This window comes from Strigops habroptila, chromosome 7 (genome assembly GCF_004027225.2).
Source record: "Strigops habroptila isolate Jane chromosome 7, bStrHab1.2.pri, whole genome shotgun sequence".
Lineage (NCBI taxonomy): Eukaryota > Metazoa > Chordata > Aves > Psittaciformes > Psittacidae > Strigops > Strigops habroptila.
In genome coordinates this window covers 58,081,903-58,104,006 of record NC_044283.2, presented here as the reverse complement: position 1 = coordinate 58,104,006, position 22,104 = coordinate 58,081,903, and the positions used below count along the sequence as shown (strand labels likewise).

General features: G+C 41.8%; 1 protein-coding gene across 22 annotated transcripts in view; it reads left to right on the top strand.

Annotated features, from left to right (window-relative positions):
- The window catches only part of ADGRL3 (adhesion G protein-coupled receptor L3), a 515,916-nt gene that overhangs the window by 279,897 nt on the left and 213,915 nt on the right, over positions 1-22,104 (top strand). For all 22 annotated transcript variants that reach the window (XM_030492003.1, XM_030492008.1, XM_030492007.1 and 19 more), the window contains one exon: positions 15,656-15,765. In XM_030492003.1, coding sequence (XP_030347863.1) covers positions 15,656-15,765 — 110 coding nt within the window. The remainder of the gene's footprint in view (positions 1-15,655; positions 15,766-22,104) is intronic.

The following is a 22,104-nucleotide window of genomic DNA, read 5'->3' as shown; positions in this document are numbered from 1 at the left end:
TATGAATACAAACATTACAGGCTTTATATTAACAGCCCTTGTTGTTGCTCATTGCTATGCATAGAAAAAGACATCAGCATTTCTAGTAGCATCTACAAAATTATAAATATGTGATAGAGTAATTACTGATTTGGAAATCCAAATTATATTAAAATGATTGTAGCATCTGTGTCTCCAAAAACCTCTCCATTTGTCAATTCTAATCTTTTATTGCTTAGGCAATAAACATGAGTCTGATGTCTGTTTATGCAGTTCTTTATGAATCCAACTCCAACCCCCACCCTCACCCCCCCTTCCTTGAAATTTAAAAAGAAAGTGGAGGAAGGCAAGGTTTGATATCAAGGTACCTGGAATTGGTCCACAGCTGTTTCTCTCACCTTTTCCTTACTCCACACTCTCAAAAATATGCGACTTGATGATACCTCTTGCAGACTTACCTGAAGCAACCCAAAGTTGCCAGGAAGATCATGCTGCAGTTGGTGAGTTTTTTGCCCTCAATGTAAAAACTGTTAAGGCAGTTTCTTCCAGGAAACAGCAGGATTGGTTTTGGGCTCTTTTTATTGCAAGCTGTCTGGAGTCAAATGGTTGTAAAGCTACTGTAAGCCAGGGAAGCATTTGATGTGTTCTATGGCATGAGTGAGTAAAACTCAAGCCTTACTGTGATGGAAAGTAGAAACCAGGGACAGGTTCTGATGCCTTTCATTGTAATGGTGCTTTACTTCCAGAAGAAATCCTGTAGGTCTCAGCAGATTTAGGTAGCAGATTTCACACATCAGTAAATAGTAGCAAAAGTAATTTTTTTTTTAATTTATGGTTCTCAAAAGTCTTTACAGAGACGTCATTGTAATCCCTCCCATTTTGCAGAAGAGCAGAGATGCACCTCTCGAAGTCACTTTGCCTCCCAGCAGAAATCACAGTAGAGGCCCCTTTGCTGCTCCCTGTCTTGTCTTCTGGCCATTAGAAGACACTGGCCAAGGGAATTTTTTCATGGCTTGATCAGCTGTAGTTATTTGTAGCAGCATCTGCTTCCAGGTGTTTCTGTCCTTGACCAAAATTTGGATCAGGAGAAGTCAATGGGAGATGATTTGCCTGGAAATAATGTGCTCACTAGATAGAGCAGGTGCTGATGCCATGGGTGCTCTGATAAGCTGAGCAGGGATTGACAGTGTCATGCTGACCTTTACGAAGGTCTTTGAGAATGGGTCTATTTTTTTTACCTTGCCTAATGATGGGGAGTGAATGCCTCTTCTGAAGTGGCACGTATTTCCCAGTTTTAGCTGAGCCATCCGTGATTGCCACCATGGCTTTAATTACAGTGCTGCCTCTAGTTTTCATTTCTCTTTACACTTTCTTCTTACACCACACAGGAACTTAAAGGCCTGTATATGCATAGTAACAGTTCTGCAAGATGAAATGCTGTTGTATAAATAAAGCATTCATCACACCTGCAAGGGAGGTTGGAATAAAATCCCACATAGTTTTACTGCATGAGCAGTGAAAGATCGGATATGACAAATGGGTTGACAAATGGTGTGCAGTGCGTAAATAGCGTTATTTATTTACTCAGTCATGTTGGAGTAAGTGAGATGAGGCTCACTGGCTTTTTGAGAGAGTTGTCAGGGTATTTGTAAAGGCAGAGGCTTCAGAATCAAGCCCAAGCCCTGGCACTAGCAGGTAGGTAGCTGTTAGCTGGAAAAGCCAAGCGTCTCTTTCCCAGGCTGCATGGTTGCAGGGAGTGACAGATAGGATGAGGCTGATTGGGACAGAGGGAATTTCCTAGTTGGTCAATATTTTAGGGTTTGCCTGTCAATCTGTTTGCACTAAGCTGTTTCTCAGCACCATCCATGTGCCTGTACTGGCAAATTCAGTGCACTGAGGGGCACTGGCTATTTATACACACACATCAAAAAGCCTGGAGTGAGATGAATGGTGTTAAAGGCACTGATGACATAAGGAAAAAGCACCATCTTCTCAACATTTGAAAAAGATCTGACTTTCCATAGGTGCACTGAGAAAAAGGAGGAAGAATTTGGATGCCACCTGTGACTTAACAAGCTTGTTTACCATACAAAGAAAATAAAATGCTTTTAGTCACTTATTATTTTTACTGCCTTCAGTGTTAGCAGTAGTGAGTATATGAAGAGTTTCTTTAACCCTGAAGCTGAGCTGTGATGTCCTCACCTCTGGCCACTTACTTTCTAGCATCTGAAGTACCGTTCACCACTGCTCCTCATTATAGCCAGACTGCAAAATGGATTACCAAAGTATTGCAGGATTTGCAGTCACCACAATTTTAATGGCATTACATGGAACTGAATGTATCATTTTTTATTTTTTTTTTCTATTGCTGCTGTTGCCTGTACATTAATTGGTCAATTATTCACCAAGCCAGATAACAGCAGAGCCTGCCTAATATTTTATTCTAGCAGTCCAACATACATTAGAAAACTAGAATGCTGCTTTCATCCACTACCAAAATGCTTCCTCAATTACTCAGAAAAAGTGGAGCCCATTGCAAAGAGATGAGGTTGGACTTCACCGTAAGGGCGTTCTGCCAAAGGGTGGGAACTAAGGTTGTGCAGCTACCTACGGAATTAAATCCAACTCTTTCAGTCCTGAACAAAATCTGTGGTGCTGAACTACTGCAGAGAACAGGAATAAAGTAGGTGGAAGGAACAAGGCATCATCAGACCATTATGCTCAGCACTAATAGTGCTGACCGAATGCATGACATCAGAGCTTCTTGTGACTTAAGGCTGGGAGGTGTCACAGTGTTACCAACAGTTAATTTCTGTGAGTTGTTGAGCTGACGCAAGGGCCCCTGTGTCATGAAGCTGGAGGAATCACTCTTCAGTGTATGGCTGTCACCTCTGCACACATGGCTTTGTCTCCTTGAGAGAATAGGGAGCTTTATTGATATAAATGTCAACAGGGCACATGTGGAATTGGATGTGGCAAAAGTCCAGCAGCAGCTTCATGGTCTCAGGCATCCAGCACAGAGTTCTCTAGGACCAAAAGCCAGTTGGCTTAGCTGGGAAAATATGGCAGGAGCCAGGGTGTGTTCAGAAGTCATGTTCTGGCAGTGATGTCAGTGCTGAAGAGTTGCTTGGCCACTGCCTCTGCTCAGCAAGGGACACACTTGGGGTTTTTCTCTCTCATGGAGAAGAAATTTTCCCATGACCTCACCAAAGCTTCCAGGGTTTGAGCAGCCACAGTCAGTTCAGTCAAAGTCCAGAGATTCTGGACATCCAATGAGTGTTTTCATCTGTCTGTAACTGCTTGATCACTTGTACAAAGCTGAGGACAGATTTTTCTCCCCAAAACTGGATCTTTTGATAAGTGAGAGCAGAGGAGCTGTTTGCATGAAGGCAGGAGAAGAGGTGGGCAAGACAAGCATTTTAAGCAGGAGGGTGGTGAGGATGTAGTTTGTGGCTGATAATCCTGTAAAGAAGTTGGCCACACTCACAGTAGATGAGTGTAGCTGAGTGTGAGTCACGAGTCACGTTGTTTTTATTAACCATTTTTTTAAATCTTCAGATTCAGGAGAGACTTTGGATGGATCGTTTGGGGAATCTCTTTAGTGCAATGAATGGGCAAAACTCTTTGTGCATTTTCTTAATATGGGAATATCCTCGATTGTACACTCCCAATACCCAGCTCAGACCCTGTTAATGGTCAGTGGGGCCTGTAGATGACTGTTCACCCACTGAATTCCCTGGGGGGTGGATCAGGCCTGTAGGGAAGAGCAACTATACAGCCATCAGTATGGTTGTGGTGTTTGGGTTTGTTTTTTTCTTCCCCCAGGAACTGGTTGCTTTTTCGCTTCTTGCAGTAAAGTGAATAGTTTATGCCTTCCTCCTGGCAGGGCTGAAGTACTCATAACCTAGCCCATGGTATGGTTGGGAGTAGACCATATTGCACAGGTACAGTAGGTCTCATAACAGGTGAGGTATGGGAGGCTACGGTCCTCTCCACTGGTGTTAGGTAGCAGAGCAAGCTGCCCTGCCTCAAGGAGCATTAATGCATAAAAATACCCTGCGTCATCTTATCCCTCAAATGCAATGGGGGAGGAATGTGATAGTGAGAGACAGGTTCTCTTGGGAAACCCTGTCGCCCAATGCGAAAGCTTCACATGGCTGTAGCAGTGCAGCTCCTTGTCATAAAATGGAGGACTTTGTTTGCTTTTATTAAGTAACAGAACCTTAATTAAGTTTCTCCTGAATGTAATAAAACAATACAGCTGAATGTAGGTCACTCCCAAGTAATTGTTTCACTGCTTTAGCAGCTGTTTAATGCTCAAGTGTTAAATAAGAATGCTGAATTTGTTTTGGGTTTTTTTTATTTTTATTTTTTTAAATGGGGCTAAGTGGTCTCTTTCTCAAGGGACTCTGAGGTTAGTCTTGGCCCTTTGAACCTAATTAATCAATGACGAGGGTCTCTCAGTGCTGGCGGTGGAATGCTTTTTAATTGCTCACTTGTGCGGTCATTTGTTTTGTTTAACCTGTGATGGATTAAACTCTGTTATAAAGGTCCTTGCTTCTGACATGTTCACTCCAGCCATGCAACAGCAGGCTCTCTGCTTGAGTCCCACCCCCCCGGGTCATGGCGGGGAGACAGGGGAGGACGTTCCTCCCCACTCCTCTCGCCATGCTGCCTGGACCCACTGGCTTTTTCACGATTCCCCCCATTGCTGTCAGTGAGCATCCCAGGGCTGCGCTCTTGGCAAAGGGAGTGTCATTAGCTGTTAATATAACCCAAGAATTCTCCAGATAGCTCTCTTACTTTCTTTCATTAAATGTGAAACTTTAGAGACAGAAACTTTAATGATTTTCTGTGCGTGTGCATGTGTGTAATACTGTATGCTCTATTGGGACCCCTCTGGCATCCCACATCCCCAAACAGCTGTCACGCAGCTCAGATTCTTTTCCAAACTGCCAATCTCCAAAAATATTTCCTCCTCTTCTCAAGTATGGAATTTCGCTCCTGAGTCAGAGGGTCTGCACAAAGCGATGGCGGGATTTGGTGGCAAAGTTAGCTGCCAAAACATTAGGGCCAGAAATAAGATCTTTTATACCAGTTGGGTGGGGAGGGGGGACCAGGACTGTGAATTTCCAGGCTTCAGTGGAACTCTGCTTTTGCTTCCAGCCCAGTCTATTGTTGTGAGACAGTGTGTTTCTTTTAATGCTTGCCATTAACATTGAGAAGAAAGCTAGATCATTTTAAGATGTTTCAAAAATGGATATTAAAATTTATCTTCCTTTTTATTAGATCCACTGCAGCAAGGCAGCCAGTGGCTTTAGAAATGTAAGTAAATGAAAGACAGAGAACAAATGTGAACTATAGAAATGATTTATGGAGACATCTGATGAATTTATCCTGCATCTTTACCCTTTCATCCATCTCTCTGGACTTCAGCTGGTATGTCTGAACAGCATCAGTCACATATTTTAAAGCTGATTTGCCGGAGACATGCTCCATGCTCTGGAATGTGGATTTCCCAGTTTTTGCCCTGCCTAAGGCTCCTTTGCAGGCGTGGTGTTTTTTTGTTTTTTTTTTCTGCAGAGCTATCTGGGTTGGATTACTGAAGTGGTTAGGCACTGTAACACAGCCTGCTGCCTGAAAATGCTTAATGGCCAGCAGCTTCACTGCTCTCCATGAGAAACGAGGAGTCCCAGGCCATGCTGAAACAGCTGGGCCTTTTTGTAGTTCCTCCAAGAAGAACCAAGCTCTTTAGAAAAATCCAGCTCTGGTAGGAGGCAGAGCCTTTCTGGAAAACAGCCTTTGAGTTTAGCTTCGTCATAGGAAGCTTTCTTGCATACAGCAAACTTAATTCTGTGAGTACAACATTAGGCAGGCTCTGTAGTATGAAGTAGTCAGTCCTCTGCTAATAAAGTATCTTCTGCATGTTCACAAAGACAACTAGGATTTGTAGAAGCCTTGGTGCTCGGTTTCTATCAGTTGTTGTCCCACAGATGTTCAAAGGCTGCTTTCCTATCAGACTTTTTCTCAGGATAGTAATTTTGGCCAAAACCGTATGTATTTTCACCATACATTTTAAAGGCAGATAAGGTATGTAATGAGCAAGTAGTGTCTCTTTCAGTATGGTGACCAGATAAGGGTGAGGCAGAAAAAGAGCTAGTAGGCATATATAGCTGAAAACTGAGTTTGATATATACATGAATATGTTGAAAACTGCACCAGAAGTGAGGAGGGAATGGGGTGGTGAGAAGGCAGGGACGTGTGATCCCTGGCTTCTCCCAGCTGAGTTTTGAGCACAGTGCGAGAAGGCCTCACTGGAGCTGCTGGACAGATGTTCTCAAAAATGCATCCCTCCAACCCCTCCCATGTTGCTGCATGCAGCCAAGAAAGTTCAATGCTAGGTTTAGACATTTTGAGGAAATCCATAATGGCAGTTTCAAGTAATATATCTAAGAACAGGGTTTGGGGGTTTTAATTTTTTTTTTTTTATTTTTTGCATTACTATTTGCTTCTGTATATGCTTTGGCTGGGCAATACTGAGCTGGGACGTGTATGAAGGGTTTGTGACACTATGCTTTTTCTTGAGCTTAGAATCAAAGTGCAGGCTGCCTTTATTCAAACTTTGGGATGAAGATCAAAGAGGCAGAGTTGGCTATGTTGGAATAAAATAAAATCCCTTCTGAATATCAAAACCATATTTAGTTCATTTCAGGATTACTTTTTTGAGAAAGTTTGGTTTGTTTCTGATTATTATATGTACTGTTTTAATGCCTGAGACACAGACAGGGGCCAAGACTCCGTTGCACAAGGTGCTATACGAAGTCAGGCATCATTAACAGATGCTGTATTAATAACTTGCAACTCTGGCAGGCTGTTTGTTTTACTCTCTAGTATTATTTTTTTGTCTGAACTGCTTTAGCCATGATGCTAAAGGCATAACCTGTCACATGTTGATCCTATGTCTCATTTGATTGGGAAGCTACCCCCTCACTAAGAGGCTGAGGGGTGATTGCTTCTTTAACTAAACTCTATGGACCTTTACTTAAAAATCACTTCAGTATTATGCCATTGGCAAGAGTGATGAAGAGAGAAGTTGCTCTGGGTTTTAGTAGTGCTGCGTTGGATGCCTTTGGTTTACTCCGGAGTTCATCAGGAAGTTGCCCAGCTTTAACCTCGCACGCTGTTTGGATATATTCACTTTTGTTTCATTCAGTCATTCAATTATTATGTCAAATTTGAGATGGAGTGCAGTACAAATTATTTTGGCCCAAAACCTTTCTTTAACCTTATTCACAGAGGTGAAAAGCTAATGTATTAAACCTACTAGCCCATGAATACAGATTACTTTATTCGTTTAAAGACAATATTCTCTGATGTCAGTTTTTCCTTTTTCAGGAATCAGTCAGTGGCTGGGATGTGGGCATTGAGTGGTGACAGTAAATGACAGCACTGTGGGTCTTATGGAAAGCATAATTCTTTCTACTTTGAGAAAATGTGGCAAGGGCATGGAGTGGAAGTAATACTGGTCTTTCCTTTAACAACAGGACATAAGATCTTTTTTATTCTTTTTTGTTAATGCATTTTAAATGTTTTTAAATGTTCACATTCAGATCTACTTTTTGCTCAGCCAGTGCTGAGAAGCAGATTTATACCTCGCGGTGCTACAGGGCTGCAGAGCCTCGGTGTCTGCCACAGCATGGGCTCCCAGTGTTGTGGAGTTGGTCAGTGGGTAGGTAATGGTAGACCAAGGGTCTGAACACTCTTCAGAGTTATTGTAGGGAAAATAATGCTTTACCACTTGCTGTGGCTATCCCAGCTCCAAGTAGCTGCACGAGAGAAGAAACACTGGGCTTTAACTTGCCTTGACTTGTTACAATGGCAATGAAGACAAAGTAATGTGGAGCGCCAGCTGAAATTCAGCCCAGACCTCCTCCAGGCTTTAATTTGACCTTGTAACCCAAATTAAAAGCCAGATTGTTTTCTGTTCACTGTTATTTTAACTAGTGTTAACTCTGGCTAAACCAACAAGCCTTTTATTGGTTGGTTTGCTTTAGGTGTTTACTCTCCTCTCCAGATATTCTGTCAGTGTTTTGTAAAGTGGATTTTTATTAGGGTGCTACAGAAGTTTATGGAGTTGGAAGAAGTAGAGTACCTGTAAAAGGGTAGTTCTGTAGTTCTTTAGAAGATGAGCTTTACAGCCTTAAGGCTTGCCTGGTTTGGTTTTCAGCCCTACAGACCAGAATCCAATAAAAGACATTAGCCTACATTGCAAACCTGGCCTTGCATTTGTCTTCAGCTCCTTGCAGCAGGAGCAACACTGACTGCTTAGGTGTGCTCAGTACAGATCTGTTTTCCATGCTGGCCCAAACCTTTGTCCAAATATATCCAGTGGCTTGGACAGACCACCATTTTGTTGTTCTCCTGCTAACAATGAGTGTTTCTTCCACCAAGCTTGTGTTTGGGTTCCCTGCTGCCACAAGGATGATGTAGCCAGGCACATTAGCACAAGGCACTTTGACAGGTTCTCCTATTGGGGTACACATTCATTGCCTTTGGGGATTTCAGTTCCCCTCCTCATTGTGTTAATCACAAATAGATGGGACAGAAACAAGTCCAAGGAAATGTAAAATGTAAGATAGAGTACATAACAAAGCACAGAGAAAAAGCTTTCACTGGCTGGGGGGACATCCTCCTTTGGAGGGTGATGATGAGCCAGGGCATCCCAACTCGCGGGTTCTGCCCCAGACCTCAGATTACTGAGCAAGGTGAGTCCCTGACAGCAGAGGAGATGCACCACGTGCAGGAGTGCCCCAAGTTGTCATTATATATGTTTGGGGTTTTTTTTTTACTTTGAATTTGTTATTGCTACCTGCAATAATTCCTTTCTCCCTTTTGCTCCCTGAAGTGCAAGGTGGGCATGTGAAGATAGAACCTGCTTCTCAGACACCCTGCACATCTGGAGCCTCCTCCTCTTAAATCTTGTAAATTGGCTGTTAAATGCTTCTTGTTAAATTTTAAGGGCCTTATCAATGTGTTGAAACAATGTAATTACTTTTTCTTTTTTTCTTCTTTCGTATGTAAAACTAGTATTTAAATTATTTCCAGGGCCTGTTTTCCTTCTTGCTCCCAGGCTTTCCATAATGTATCAAGGTAGTCCCCTCAGTGACCTTTACAGCTCAGATTCCGTTTGGCTCTGCAGGATTTTCCTGCTATTTTGCTGGCTGGGGTTTTGGTGTGGTTTTGGTGGTTTGTTTTTCTTCAGTTTTGCTTTGCTCAATATAAAGTAATAATTGGAGGAGCGAGTTGGGTTGAGGCTATAGAGAGAGGACTTTTTTCCCATCAAACATCGTAAGATTTTATAAGAACCATAGCAGTTTAAATGTATCTCATTGGCATGTCCCCACAAAGGCACTTGTGAGGCTGCAATTAGAATGCTCTGCCTCTCCTTGTATTAGTTCGATCACATAAGAAGCAGCCTATCTGACAGCTCTAGCACCTGGATAGATAATTAAAACCCGTCAATAAAACAAAATGCAGTGTGTAGTGGGACTTGTCTGTGCTAGCATTAAACACTACAGATAATTATGTTGTGGCAAAGGTTGGAAAGCCAGCTTCTCCATGCTCTGTAAGATCAATAAAAAGGCCCATTCATAATGAAGAGAATGTTAGAGAAACTGGATTTTCATCTCCTTGTCATTAGATCCTTTGCTTTTAAGGTTTTGCAGAGGCAGAAAAAGATTATGTTGAGGAAATCTTTGTTTCTGGAAGCTAAGCAGGTAGAGGATTTAGCTTTGCTTCTGTTCAGTACATTATTGAAAGCAATCTCAGGGCTTGCCGTTTTGTTCTCTCCTCTCCACCCTCCACTGCTTCTCTTCTCTGCGTGCTTTTTTTTTCTTCTTGTTTCCCTTATTTGCAACCCATCACATTAACTATGCTCATGAGTAAATTTCTCTTTGCTTCCTGTTTACTTTCTCCAGGGCATTAATTTTATTTTTTTCTCTTGGCCCTTCCTAAGGGGTTGATTTGGAAATATCACATATTGACAGGGGAGAATACACTCCTGGCTGAGTTATTTGCTGTGACAGCCTCTTTCTTAAAGCAGTCATTCAGAGAAGAGATTTTTGTGTTCCAGAGAAGCAAAAGGATGTCTTGCAGCGTTGCCATGAAGGATAATTAATTAAGTCTGTCTCTTACTGTAAAAGCATTAGAAAAGTATAATAGACCTTGAGAAAGAGGCTTAGATATTGATGTCTTTGCTAGGTTAACATGCCTAGGCACATGATGTCTGCCTTGTCTTTGCAGAAAAAAAATTAGTCTATGTAGAGAAGGTGTTTCACTTGAGGGGAGAGGGAAAGAGTATCTTTATCTTTCGGCCACTGACGCTCATGAATACAGGTGAGCTGGTTTGGTTGGCATTAAGAATTATGCATTAAGAATCCCTTGTTATAAGCTGCTCTAGGTGGAGGATAGCACCAGCTACAAGCAAGGTTTGTTAACAGCAATGAGGGATGGATGCGGCAGCTTAGTGCTTTCTGCAAAAATCCAAGCTCATGGTCACATCGTCTGAAGTTTTCCAATCTTCAGGGTATTTATGAGCCCTGGACTTCATAGTCTTATTCAGATTAGTGGATTCAGAGGAAGCAGGTGGTTTCCCTATTTATAGCGGTTTCCAGTACACCTTATCCGCAGGAGTTTCCAGCCATGGTGTCACAGAAAGTGCCACTCCACCTCAGAAGGGCATGTCTCTAGAGGATAAGGACCAGGAGAAAGAGGGTGTGTTGGGGATGAAATGGATGTTTGAGACTCTAGGCTTGTTGTGGACCTGTGCATGGATTTCTGGTTGCTTTTCTGGTGTCTGGAGCACAAAGAGCGCCTACCCCCATGATGTTGGCACCCATTTTTCTCGTCTGGGGAAATGGTCCCACCTGGATTGGGGAACTGGAGGGCTTACTGGTATTGCATCCGTGATTATTAATGCTGTGAAGGCTTTTGTTTGGAACTGATCTCTTATTTTGTGCCGCCTTTGCATTTTTGTTCTGGCAAACATATTGCCCCAGACATGTCTAGCCTGATGCTGTTGATATGTCTGTGCTATTAAAGTTCCTGGAAAGGCCTAAAATAAACATCACCTGCCAAATTGTTGGTGGTGTGTTTTTTTTTCTTTCTTTCTTTTTTGTTAAATACATCAGCAATGTCAGCACTGGAAAAAAATCGAAGAGATCAGAGCAGGAATAAGCAGTTGTTTATATCTTCGAGTGTTTCTGACTCACTATCACAAGATGACCTTGTCACTTAGAAATCATAAAAATGATGCTTGGGTGAAGGAATGGAAGCTTGCTGAAGGGAAATGAAGTTTTGTTGTGGTTTGGGTTTGGTTTTTTTTTTTTGTTTGTTTGTTTTTTCTGGTTGATTTGGGCTTGGTTTTGTTTTGTTGGTTTGTTGGTTTTTTTTTTTTTCAAGTCCAAACTGAGATTCACAAGCAGAATTGAGCCTCGCAGCTTGTTCTGAACTCAAATGCTTCCTTCAATCCCACTGGTATAAATGCAAAACAAATGCCACATGAATTATTACTACTGTTTCACGTTAAAACTCTTAAAAGTCATTTTCCACTGGAACTGGGAGAAGTTCTGCAAAAATAATCCATGTTTGCTGTTACAGTGCCTGTGCTACACTGGATTGACACCTCTCCTCTAGGACAAATATTTTTCTACATCTTAACGAAAAAACAGGTACCTTAATAAGTGGGAATAAATGTAGCTGCAAAGAAGGCATAAAGAACCCTTTTTTTTTCTTTCCTCCCCCTACTCGCCTTATTTTTTTTTCCCTTGTGACTGGGACAATTTACACTTTTGCCAGGAGGTAATTTTTCCTCTCCAAAACATATATGTGACTAATGTGAACTTATGTTTATGAGATGCTGTGTGCTTAAAGGCTGTTAAGTACCTCAGACTGCTTTTTAGCAGGGTTTGGGGTATTCTCTTTTCCTGAACATACAGGAATGTGTGTTCCTGTAGGTGCCTCAGGTTGGGGTGATAATGCAGATCTTGGGTTATGGGTTGGTTTCTGATCTCTTTGTTAGTCTTGTTAGGCATCTGTGCCTTGGCAAAGTGAATGTGAGATACTGGCCTTTTGATTGAGCACACTTTGCACGAGTGCAAGTGCTTACAGAGGAACCTGGGTACTGGCAAGTCATGTTTTCCGTATCTTTGGAAATGGGAAATGCATCAGTCTTTTTCCCTTATTAGCCTGAATGCTGTGGCAGCATAGTGAGTTGTTTCTGATGAGCTGTGTGGACACTCATGGTCCAGACAAAGTGACCACGAATCCCAGGAGCAATTATGGAGGTGGCTTGAGATGTGCAGGGTCTCTGAGAAGCAGTTTCTATCCACACATGCCACCTTGCACTTTAAGAAGCAATAGGGAGAGAGGAATTATTGCAGGTACAAGTAAGGACTTCAAAGTAAAAAAAAAAAAAAAGGAGGTGGGGGTGGGGGGAATAAAAATATCAAGCCCAAACAACAGGATTGCTATAAATTCCTTGTCAGATTTCATGATAAATAACAATAAAGGGAACTAAAACTACTTGAGGGGCTCCTTTAGTTCCTCTGTGTCTCTAGAATACACTTAAAATGTTGTACAAACTAATAAAATGGAAGATGCTTCCTTAATAGTCATAAAATTGTCTAGCAGGACCCTCAAATTCACAGTTTCCTCCCACAATTCTCTTGTTTTCTTGGTATCGGAACATATGGAGAATAAGAAAATACCCTGAGAGGCTGTTGGTAGCTTTGGAAAGTTGCAGCATGAAAGCAACACAGGGGAAAGAGAAGCAGTTTTGTTTGAAGGAGCTGATGAATCAGTGCCTGAAATAAGAAACGCTTGTCAAAAGGCAATAATAAGAGGTATAGATGGATGTGAAAATAGTGGCTGTAGTTTTCTGGAGTACAGTTATGCTAGAGCCAGTGATGCAAACAGTTCCTGCCCTGTTGGAGGGAAATCAAGTAAGATGCAGGGCTGCTGTTTCTAGTGTGAAGCTAAGAGACCTGAGTAGTGTTTCTTCAACTTCCCTGTAGAAGTGACAGATTTATATTTCAGTTGATGTAGTGCTGATTCTCACTGCAGATTGTAACTCTGGTAGTTAGTAAAGGGCTTCCTTCAAGAAGGAGGGAAAAAAGAAAAGGAAAACAAATGAAACAATCAAACAAAACAATCCAGCTCCCCACCCCCCCCCCCTTAAAAAAAACCCAAACAGAAAAAAACCAACACCCCACCCCTCAAAAAAGAAGAAGTTTGGAGCAAGTATTACTAAGACCCAGTCACCAAGAAATCTGAAGATTTAGTGTATAAGCCTATGATTTCCAAAGAAGAGCTCATGGGTTGGTTTGCTGGGAATGGAGTAAGGCATGATTACGTGTTTCTTTTTTTTCCCTTCCCTTTTCAAGGCTACAGATGCATCTTCTTTTACACTTCTCCTTTTCTATGTCACTTCTTCTGTACAACTTAATGTCACCTGGGCCTTTAATCTGTCTGGAAAGAAATATGTCAAAACCGAAGGGACCAAGAATCTGTTGTGAAAGTGGGGGGAAAAATTGAGCAAAATGAGCAAAAGCACAGGAAACAGCTTTAATGAGTGGGGTTTTTTATCACTTTCTCCTCTTAAAATTTTTGTAGCTTCATGTCTGACAGTAATGATTGGTTGAACAGGTATTAAGGTTTTTTCCTAAGGATTTTAGTCGAAATTGTCCTCATCCCTTAAGTGTGCTGGAACCTGCATGTTTCACCCTAGCGTGATAAAAGGAAACTCAAAATGCCAAGTGCTACAAACAGTTTTGCTGCCCATATGAAATGAGTGTGAAAAAGAGGGGAGATTGAAAACACATGCAGATGAACCCTAAATGTGTCAGTTCCTCCCCCCGCTTCCAGTTCCTCATAATTTTGAATCCAGACTTGTGATTTTAAAATGTCACCTAGATCCATTGCTCTTATTCTATGTAATGTGGCCAGAGCTATCCCTTACAAGCCAGCCAGGGCTGTCCCTACAATTGATTAGCCCAGTGCAATTGCTTTTTGAAAGGCACATTGAGCCCAGTAAGGGATTTTTGTTGGAAGTAAAGTTTTGGATGATGTTCAAAGCCTCTCCTGGAAGACTGCCCACTTGCACAGTCTAAGCTACCTGTGATATCCTAGCCAACCACCTGTCTGTTAGTAGCAAGGGTGAGAACAAAAGTTATCCTTTTCGTTAATAAAACTGTTTTTCTGTGTATATTATAAAACTAGTCACTTGTTGTGATAACTGTCATTTTTTACTAGAAAATACAAGAATGTCCCAGCCCTCTGGATTATCTGTTATCCAGCAAAACAGCCTGATGAGTAAGCATTATCAGCTCTTATTAATCTTCCCATAAAATTAAAGAAATTATGGAGCTTAAGGCAGTCACTAATGAATCAATTCTGATTTATGGGCTCAAATAAAATCCGCATTAAGACTGACAGACTGTAGCCTCAGGTAAACATGAAGCATTTCTACTGCAAATCTAAGTGAGTTCTGTGCTGGCTGTCAACTTTTTGCAGAAGAACGGGAGGGTCAGGGTCCAGTGTCACATCACAGGAGGAAGCATCTTAGAGAAAGTAAATGAAGTGGTGTAGCCCTTCCTGTCACGCAAAACCATACAATTCAAAGACTTTTTCTCTCCTTCCCACTCTCCACTCCCCCAGCCCACCACCAGCTCCAACAAACAAGCAGAGGATCTTTCCCTGTAGAACTTCTGTTTACTAAGTGCTTTTGCACCCCCAAAATACACAAGCATTTTATATAGAGGTACTTGTAACACAAAAGCAAGACAAATGTGGGTTTCCATGTACAAGCAGATCAATCACCCATGGATGTGAGTCATATGTGCCACAGCGAAAGCACTTTACAGGGTCCAGCCTCGGTGTGTGTGCTATTAAACTAAAAGATACTCATTTAGTGGGCAGAGTCACTTCCTTTGTGCGTTGCATGGCAAGACCTTCAGAGAAAACAATGTTCCCAACTGGAAAAAATACATCATCTCAGGAGGTGCATCTGTGCTGGGCAGAATGATGGAATAAAACTTAGCCATGTATAACTAATGTGTATTGACTGTGTATGTAAAACTGTTATTTTGGGGTTTAGACAGCTTATTTGGTTCAGATTGGGTTTTTTTTCCCCACTCAAGTGTAGCTGTTTCTAGTCTTTGCTTTGCATTAAACAGCATTTTTCGAGATGATTTTTTTGTGGGAACACCTTTATAAATATTTTGTAACATGTATTTGTTATACTTGCTATAAAATATACAATAATTATTTTTGCCACAAATGTTGTTGATTTAGTCTTTGCATTTTGTTTGGTAGGGATGCTGTTATTTAAGGTTAGTTGAGGTCACTTTTATGGAGTTTGTGTTTTAATAATTCTTTTTTCTTGACTGCTTGGAGGGGAAGGGATTGTGCCACCATGCGTCTTCTCTTTTGGCAAGAAATTGATGAAGACATTGGTGTTTGCTTCCGCTTTTGCATGCTCTCTGCTGAGCTTCCCCAGCTGATGCTGAAGTCCTGGCTTTTGTGTCTTCAATCCTGTCGATGCTGGAGGGGCTGCTCAACCTCTTGACCTGTCCTTCTGTCTGGACTGTTTTCTGACTCTTTTTTTCTTGTTTTTCAGATGCAGTAATCGGACCCAATGTGCAGTTGTCGCTGGCCCTGATGTGTTTCCAGACCCTTGCCCTGGGACATACAAGTACCTGGAAGTGCAGTACGAATGTGTTCCTTACAGTATGTATTTTGATATATTTGCATTTTTTTCTTTAATAGAGATCTGATTTATTGTGGAGACTGGGCCAGCCTTGAGCTTGTCTCTTGTTGCCCGAGGGCAAGTAAACGCTCATTGACAAACCATGTGCATCATATGAAACTGAGAAAAATTGTTCTCTGTGCAAGGTTTGTGCTTAGGTTAAAAATATCCTCATAGTGTTCCATGTTTTCCTAGTTGTACAGTGTAACAGTGACATACTGCCTTTTGGAAAACACTTGGGAAGCCCCATTAGTGAAAGCAGACCAGGACAATGAAGCACTATTGCTAGCTTATAGCTTCTCTTTCTAGAGTTTTATGTTTGTAATCATATAGCACTGTGCTTTGACTGACCTATGTCCATGTAATTGGTGACATTCGATAAGTGCCTTAAATACAGTATTGTACCTCTGAGGAGGTAGAAAGCTAATGTTTTGGGAAATCTGATGTTTGCTGGTAGAAAATACTAATTTATAAGCTACCAAAGTTATGGAGGCAAATTACAGATAAGTCATTTAGCCTGAATTTTTGAGGGTAAACAGACAGTCATATGGGATTACAGCAATATGCACTGAACAGGAAATGTCAGAGCTACAAAAAGTTAAGCGTACCTCAGAATTTGCTTTTTATAGAAACTGAATTTGTTAGATGCAGTTATGGTCCTACTCTCAAAAATGGCATACCTCAAAAAAGAAATAACAATAGTACTAGGAGTGCACTTTTTATTAGCAGTTGTAAAGGGCTGAGTGGTGAATAATGCTATGTGTAGGTAGGCCAAAGCTCATAGCACACCTCTAAAATGATAAAGCAGGTATAGGAACAGACATCTTTGAGCCACAGAGTTGTATTCAGAGAGCAGCAGGAGACTTCAGTTTGCTGAAACACAAGATGTGGCTCAAGGACTAAGACCATCTTCTTCATTGCCTCAAGCATGGGCTGCAGGAGAGCAATGTGGCTGAGAAATGACAGGCATGCTGTCTGGAGGGGAAGCGAGAACTGAGAACCCCTCGGGTGGTCCCCATCTCTCATGCAGAAGGTGGCTGCCTGCCTGCTGCCACAATGTGGAAAGGCTCTGCGGGGTTTTGCATTTGTGGAACAGCATGGTGACGGATGCAGCTAGGACTACCTCTCTGAAAAAAGAGGACCCTCTCTACTGAGGGGCTCTTTCTCTCTGCTGGTGGGCGGCTCAGTATGTCCATATTTGATTTTTCTAAGCAAAAAATGTGCTGGTTCTAAATGCAGTGATGGAATATTTTTTATGGGGTGAGCTGCTATGAAAGAGTGACATCAGTGACATCATGACCATGGAAAGAGTGACATCAGGGGCTCAGGGTCTGCCCTAGTGAGCTCGTGCCCAATTACCACTGGGGAGTTATTCCACTCTAAATGAGGTCTTTCATTTTACAAGCAAGACTGTGTGCGGGGAGGGTGAGAGGAGATTGGTTTCTACTCATCATAGCAGGTTGTATTTCCTTGTGATTTGTAATGTGCACGGGATATGTGGTTCCCTCCTGAGACTGGGCTGGTAAAGCAATAGTCATTACCTAGTACCCCTCCATAGCCTTTGTTGCATATAAAAGAAAGAGGAATAGTAGTGCCTTGTGAGAAAGGTAATATGTGAATATTATGCCCTGAGGTGTTAATCGGTCCTGAGTACAAGATGTAAAATAACTCTTGTGAGAGGCTGCTCAGTACCAAATGAACAGTAGGCATTCAGTATGTTTTAATGATCTGAATGTGGGGAGGAAAACAACAAGCCACATTGCCTTTGCAATTAAGTTAGTAGCTTTGATGGCTGTTTCTTCTGTTTGTTGATGAATCAAATATACTGCCTCTGTGAATAGAATTGAGGTGGGGGTGGAGGGATGGGAGAGGGAAGTGGACCAAGGGGTGAGCACCTTGTAAAATAGGATCCCATCTCCTGGGCTTGTTGATTTGCATTGCCTAGGAAATTTCGGGTCAAAAATTTGTCAAGCACAAACGTGCTATTATTCAGTGTAGCACCAGGAAAGTTGGTTGTGTTCAGGCAAACTGTGTCCCTTCATCTGCAAATGTGGAGTGGGAAAGCTAGGGCTCCTTTATATTCTTCTCCTACCTCAGTCTATACTTGGCTTTGTTATCACCTCCTTTTCTTTCCACTGGACATGGTCAGCTCAGCTTTACAGGTGTTCCTCAGGAGTGCCCCATGAGTAAAAGCCATCCAAGCAATGGGGAACGTGTCAGCTCTGGAAAAGGAGGTCAGCAAGAGTATGGTTGGACCAAAGTTATGCCTGGTGGATGAAATCTGTTTCTCCCTTGATGCCTTCAGTATAAGACCTTTCAGGTCCAGCTTTCTTAGCACTGCTACCCACACAAAGCTGCCTTGTGTAATGCTTTGCTGGAGGAGGGGAGTGGGCTCTACAGGCTCCCTAGCACTGCTCACTGCTGGGGAAAACCTTCCTTAGCTGCTGGCGTTTCCTCAGTGGCTGTGTGCACCGAGCCCTTAGTGAATGGTTGTCTGCCATATGGCCATGTCCCAAAGAAACACAGCAGTTGCATAACAAAGGAATTAATACTTCAGCAGGCACTTGTACTTGTGTGCAATTCCAGCTTGCTTCATCTGGTTGGATGGGTTACTCCTTACGGTTTCAAATTATTCCTTATGGACAGAGAGAAACAGTTGCTGTCTCAGCAGCAGTAGGGAGCGAGTGCACGTCTCAGGAGAGCAGCATTTAGGAGTCATCTTTAACAGATGTTGTTATGACTGACCTTAGCCACTTATGCTCAATACAGTGCTAGTGTGTACTCTTCCTTGGAGAAAAATTGTGGAAGATTTAAAACTCCATTGGGTAGCCTGCTCCTCTTGTGATTTTATTTACTTATTCATTTATTAACTCTTCCACCACTAACTCATATCATTTTGAAGAGGAAAGCATCCCCCTTTCCTCTCAGGAGGGGGAAAACCAAACCTCTTCTAACTTCAGTAGCTCATATATTTTAAAATGTCCTTTATATTACCCTTCACACTGCATTCCTGTCTATTCACTAGAGATACCCCTGACAAGGAGAGTTTCGTGAGGCTACAGTTACTCTGAACATGTGGGGAAGACAACAAATGATTGTGCAGATAGCCAGGTTCTCTCCTCATTTTCTTTATCCTCTAGTCAGTTTATGTGATGGCAGATGCTGTCTGCAAAAATGGACAGTCATTTAGGACCTATGGACTTTTTTTGTTGCTCTCTGACAATGAAAAGCAAGTGAAAAGCAGGTGATTTCAGCAGGTGAAAAGGTACCAAGCTTAATTTGACAGGCTTCAGTGGCATCAGTTGTCCTGTTTTTCTGGTATCAGGAAAAGTAATCAAATTAATTTTATCTTTCTTAAAGCAGGTCTTGGTATGTGGTGTTTATTTCTCTGACACCTGCTTTAAATACTGTCCCTTTTCTTCTGAGATTATTACTCCAATTTTGTTAAGCTGTATTTTCTTTTAATCATTACTGGCCAAGAAAGCTTTTCCATGGTTTTCTATTAAATATGTACTACTGCAGACCTGCAGTTTGCCATTGCCAGAGCTCTGGACACATGCCATGTTGCAGAGAAATGTCTGAAACTGCCTTTTAGGCTGTGTTGCACTGTGAGTAAGTATGAGAAACCTCGCTTTGTAAGGATCCCTTTGATCCAGTACTCTGTTGTTTCCTAGTACATCCCTCTCCTTTTCCCTTCTTCCTTTATGGAGCAGTAAACGAACAGGGTAATGGGAACAGCAGTGGTGGAGGTGATTTTGTGAAGCTAGATCAACACTCATTGCAGAACACTTCAGTATCTTCTGGTGCTTGTACAGTCCTGTTGTCATGGTGCCAGGGCATCTAGGAGTGTAATTATTCACCTTTGTAATGTTATTGTAAGCAACAAGATTTTCTGTTGATAATCTGATAAATCTGAACTAACATATGGGTTTTCCCAATGCAAATACAGCTTTCGTATGCACACAACACTTTACAGCTCAAACCATCCCTGTTTTAGTAGTCCTGCATGTATTTCTGAGGTGTATAAAGAACAACTCACTCAAGGCTGATAAGCCTCCTTCACTCTCCTGAGTACACGTCCTTTATGGGCCATGGCAGCAGCACTGCCCTTTGTGGGTGACACCCCAAGTCAGAACAAGGGGAGATTTTTCCAGTAGGTGAGCAACTATCTCCCACTGGCTTTGACTGAAATTTAGGGATTGTGTGCACTTAGATTTTATTTTGGTTATAAAAAAAGGTGTGAGTTGAAACCACAGAGGTATTTTAGAGTGCTTTTCTTTTCATTTCTCCCTAGAGACAACCGTTCAGGCTCACGAGGATCCAAGCGTGGTGTTGGAAAGAGGATTTAGCTAGCTGAGTCAAATTTACGTTCAGTTTTTCCTGAGCTCTCAATTCCCTTAGGTTGTAGGTTTTAGAGTTCAGGGAGTAACTTGTGCATTGTGTCCTTCGGAAACAGTCTGGTTTTTAATAGAGACTTTAATTTAAAGTATAGTGCAAGACAAAGTAGAAAAAAGGTGGGAGCTCAACGAGGAGAACCCATTTGCTGCGTTGATGGAAAGGATGGCAGCAGCAGGAGGGAGCGAGATGGCTGCTTCAGGCATGGCATATATCTCACTGTGATGATAACTTGCCTCGCACCCAGGCGACAAGTCTGCCATCAGCTTTTAATCTGAGATCTATTCAAAGGGCTGTTTCTTGCAAGGGAAAAATGTTTGTGGTTTCCGAGGAAGGATGAATCATCCTTCCTTTCCATTCTTCTGGGTAAACAAGCTAATAAATGTTACAAAGATTTTCCTGCTTCTTTCCTTACAGAGATTTTCCTGCTTCCTTAATACTAAAAAGGAGAAGGAAAACAACGCTTGAGCATGGTTCATCTTTTCTTATGATTTTTTTTTTTTTTTCTTTTTAAACATGGAACCTGAAATCACATTTTCTAATTGCTGTATTGATGGAAGGAAAGGTCTTTTTTTTTTTTTTTTTTTCCTTTCCTAGAAATACTCCTTTTATTGCTGACCGAAGAGTAGCTAGGCTCAGATATCAATAAAAGTGAGGGATGCTAAGTGTGATGTGGGAACAGAATTCAATAAAGTTTTATTGTATCACAAGTGGACTGAAGTGCATTTAAAAACATTAAATGAAGGCTCACAGTATCTGCTCTGCTGGACCTTAGGGCCAGTGAATAGACAGATAATTGAATAATGACATTTTTAAGAGAATACAAGCACTAGACAGCAAACTGATATTTTCATTGTTCCAACATTGCTGGTGGAAAGGGAAAGAGGGGGGAGAAGCTAGGAGAAAATTGCCATCTGAAAACAATTTAATGAGACCACTTTTCCCATGAATATGGTTCTTAATTATTTCTGGAGTGCTGTAAGACCATTACGTGGCTTCCAGGCTTTCCCTGTGTGCCTTTTCTTGCTGCCTTCCCTATCGGTTGTGAAGCAGTGTTTGCCCACGGAGAGCAGTGCTGTGTTTTGTTAAACAAATGGGCTTGTGGCTTCTCCAGTTTTCTTTCACTCCGGGTTTTTGTGAGTTTTGTTTGTGGTTTGTTTTTTTTCTTTACCCGAGAGAACTTGGTCCCCTGGGGCCCACCATTGAAAATGGCAAGCGTTCCCAAGGGGTTAAACCTGACTGTTAGCACTTTGGTCAGTAATGAATGAGTTCCCCCCTGAAGCTAGGCATCCTTTGTTTTATTTAGTTAAATAAATGGTTTGTGTGCATGGGTTAGGAACAGTAATTAAACAAAGTGAAAAACCAACAAAAACAGCCCACAAACAAAAACCTCCCTAAATTAAACCAAAACTAAACCAACCACAGGAAAAAAAAAAAAGGCAACAACACACCAGACCTAACTACCCATTATGATTATTTCTTGGTAAAGAATCTTTACTTTGTATCCTGCTGACAAATTGCCTTTCTTCCAAGGCATACAATTTCCTGGGCATTACAGCCAAGAACCCGCTTTTTTTGTATTTGCTGAAATTCCTACCTTTGCTTGTTGGTTGTTTATCCACAGAGGCAGAAATGAAGGACGTTACTTCCCCTGTCACCATGTGTTTGTGTGGAGAGTGCACCTGTACAACAACCAGTTGGAAAGCACTCATAACTAAAATAACGTGATTATTATGGGGCTTTGTGAACCTGAAGACTGAGCTATCTGCATAGGTGTGTGCATAGTTTTCAAGAAGGGAAGGAAAACTAAGTGTTGAGAGCTCAGGGCAATTAAAGGAGTTTGAAAACTTGAAAGTAGCCTGAGATAAGGGAAAAAGGACATTTTTATGAGACACAGTGAGATACATGACAATGCAGTTAATTTT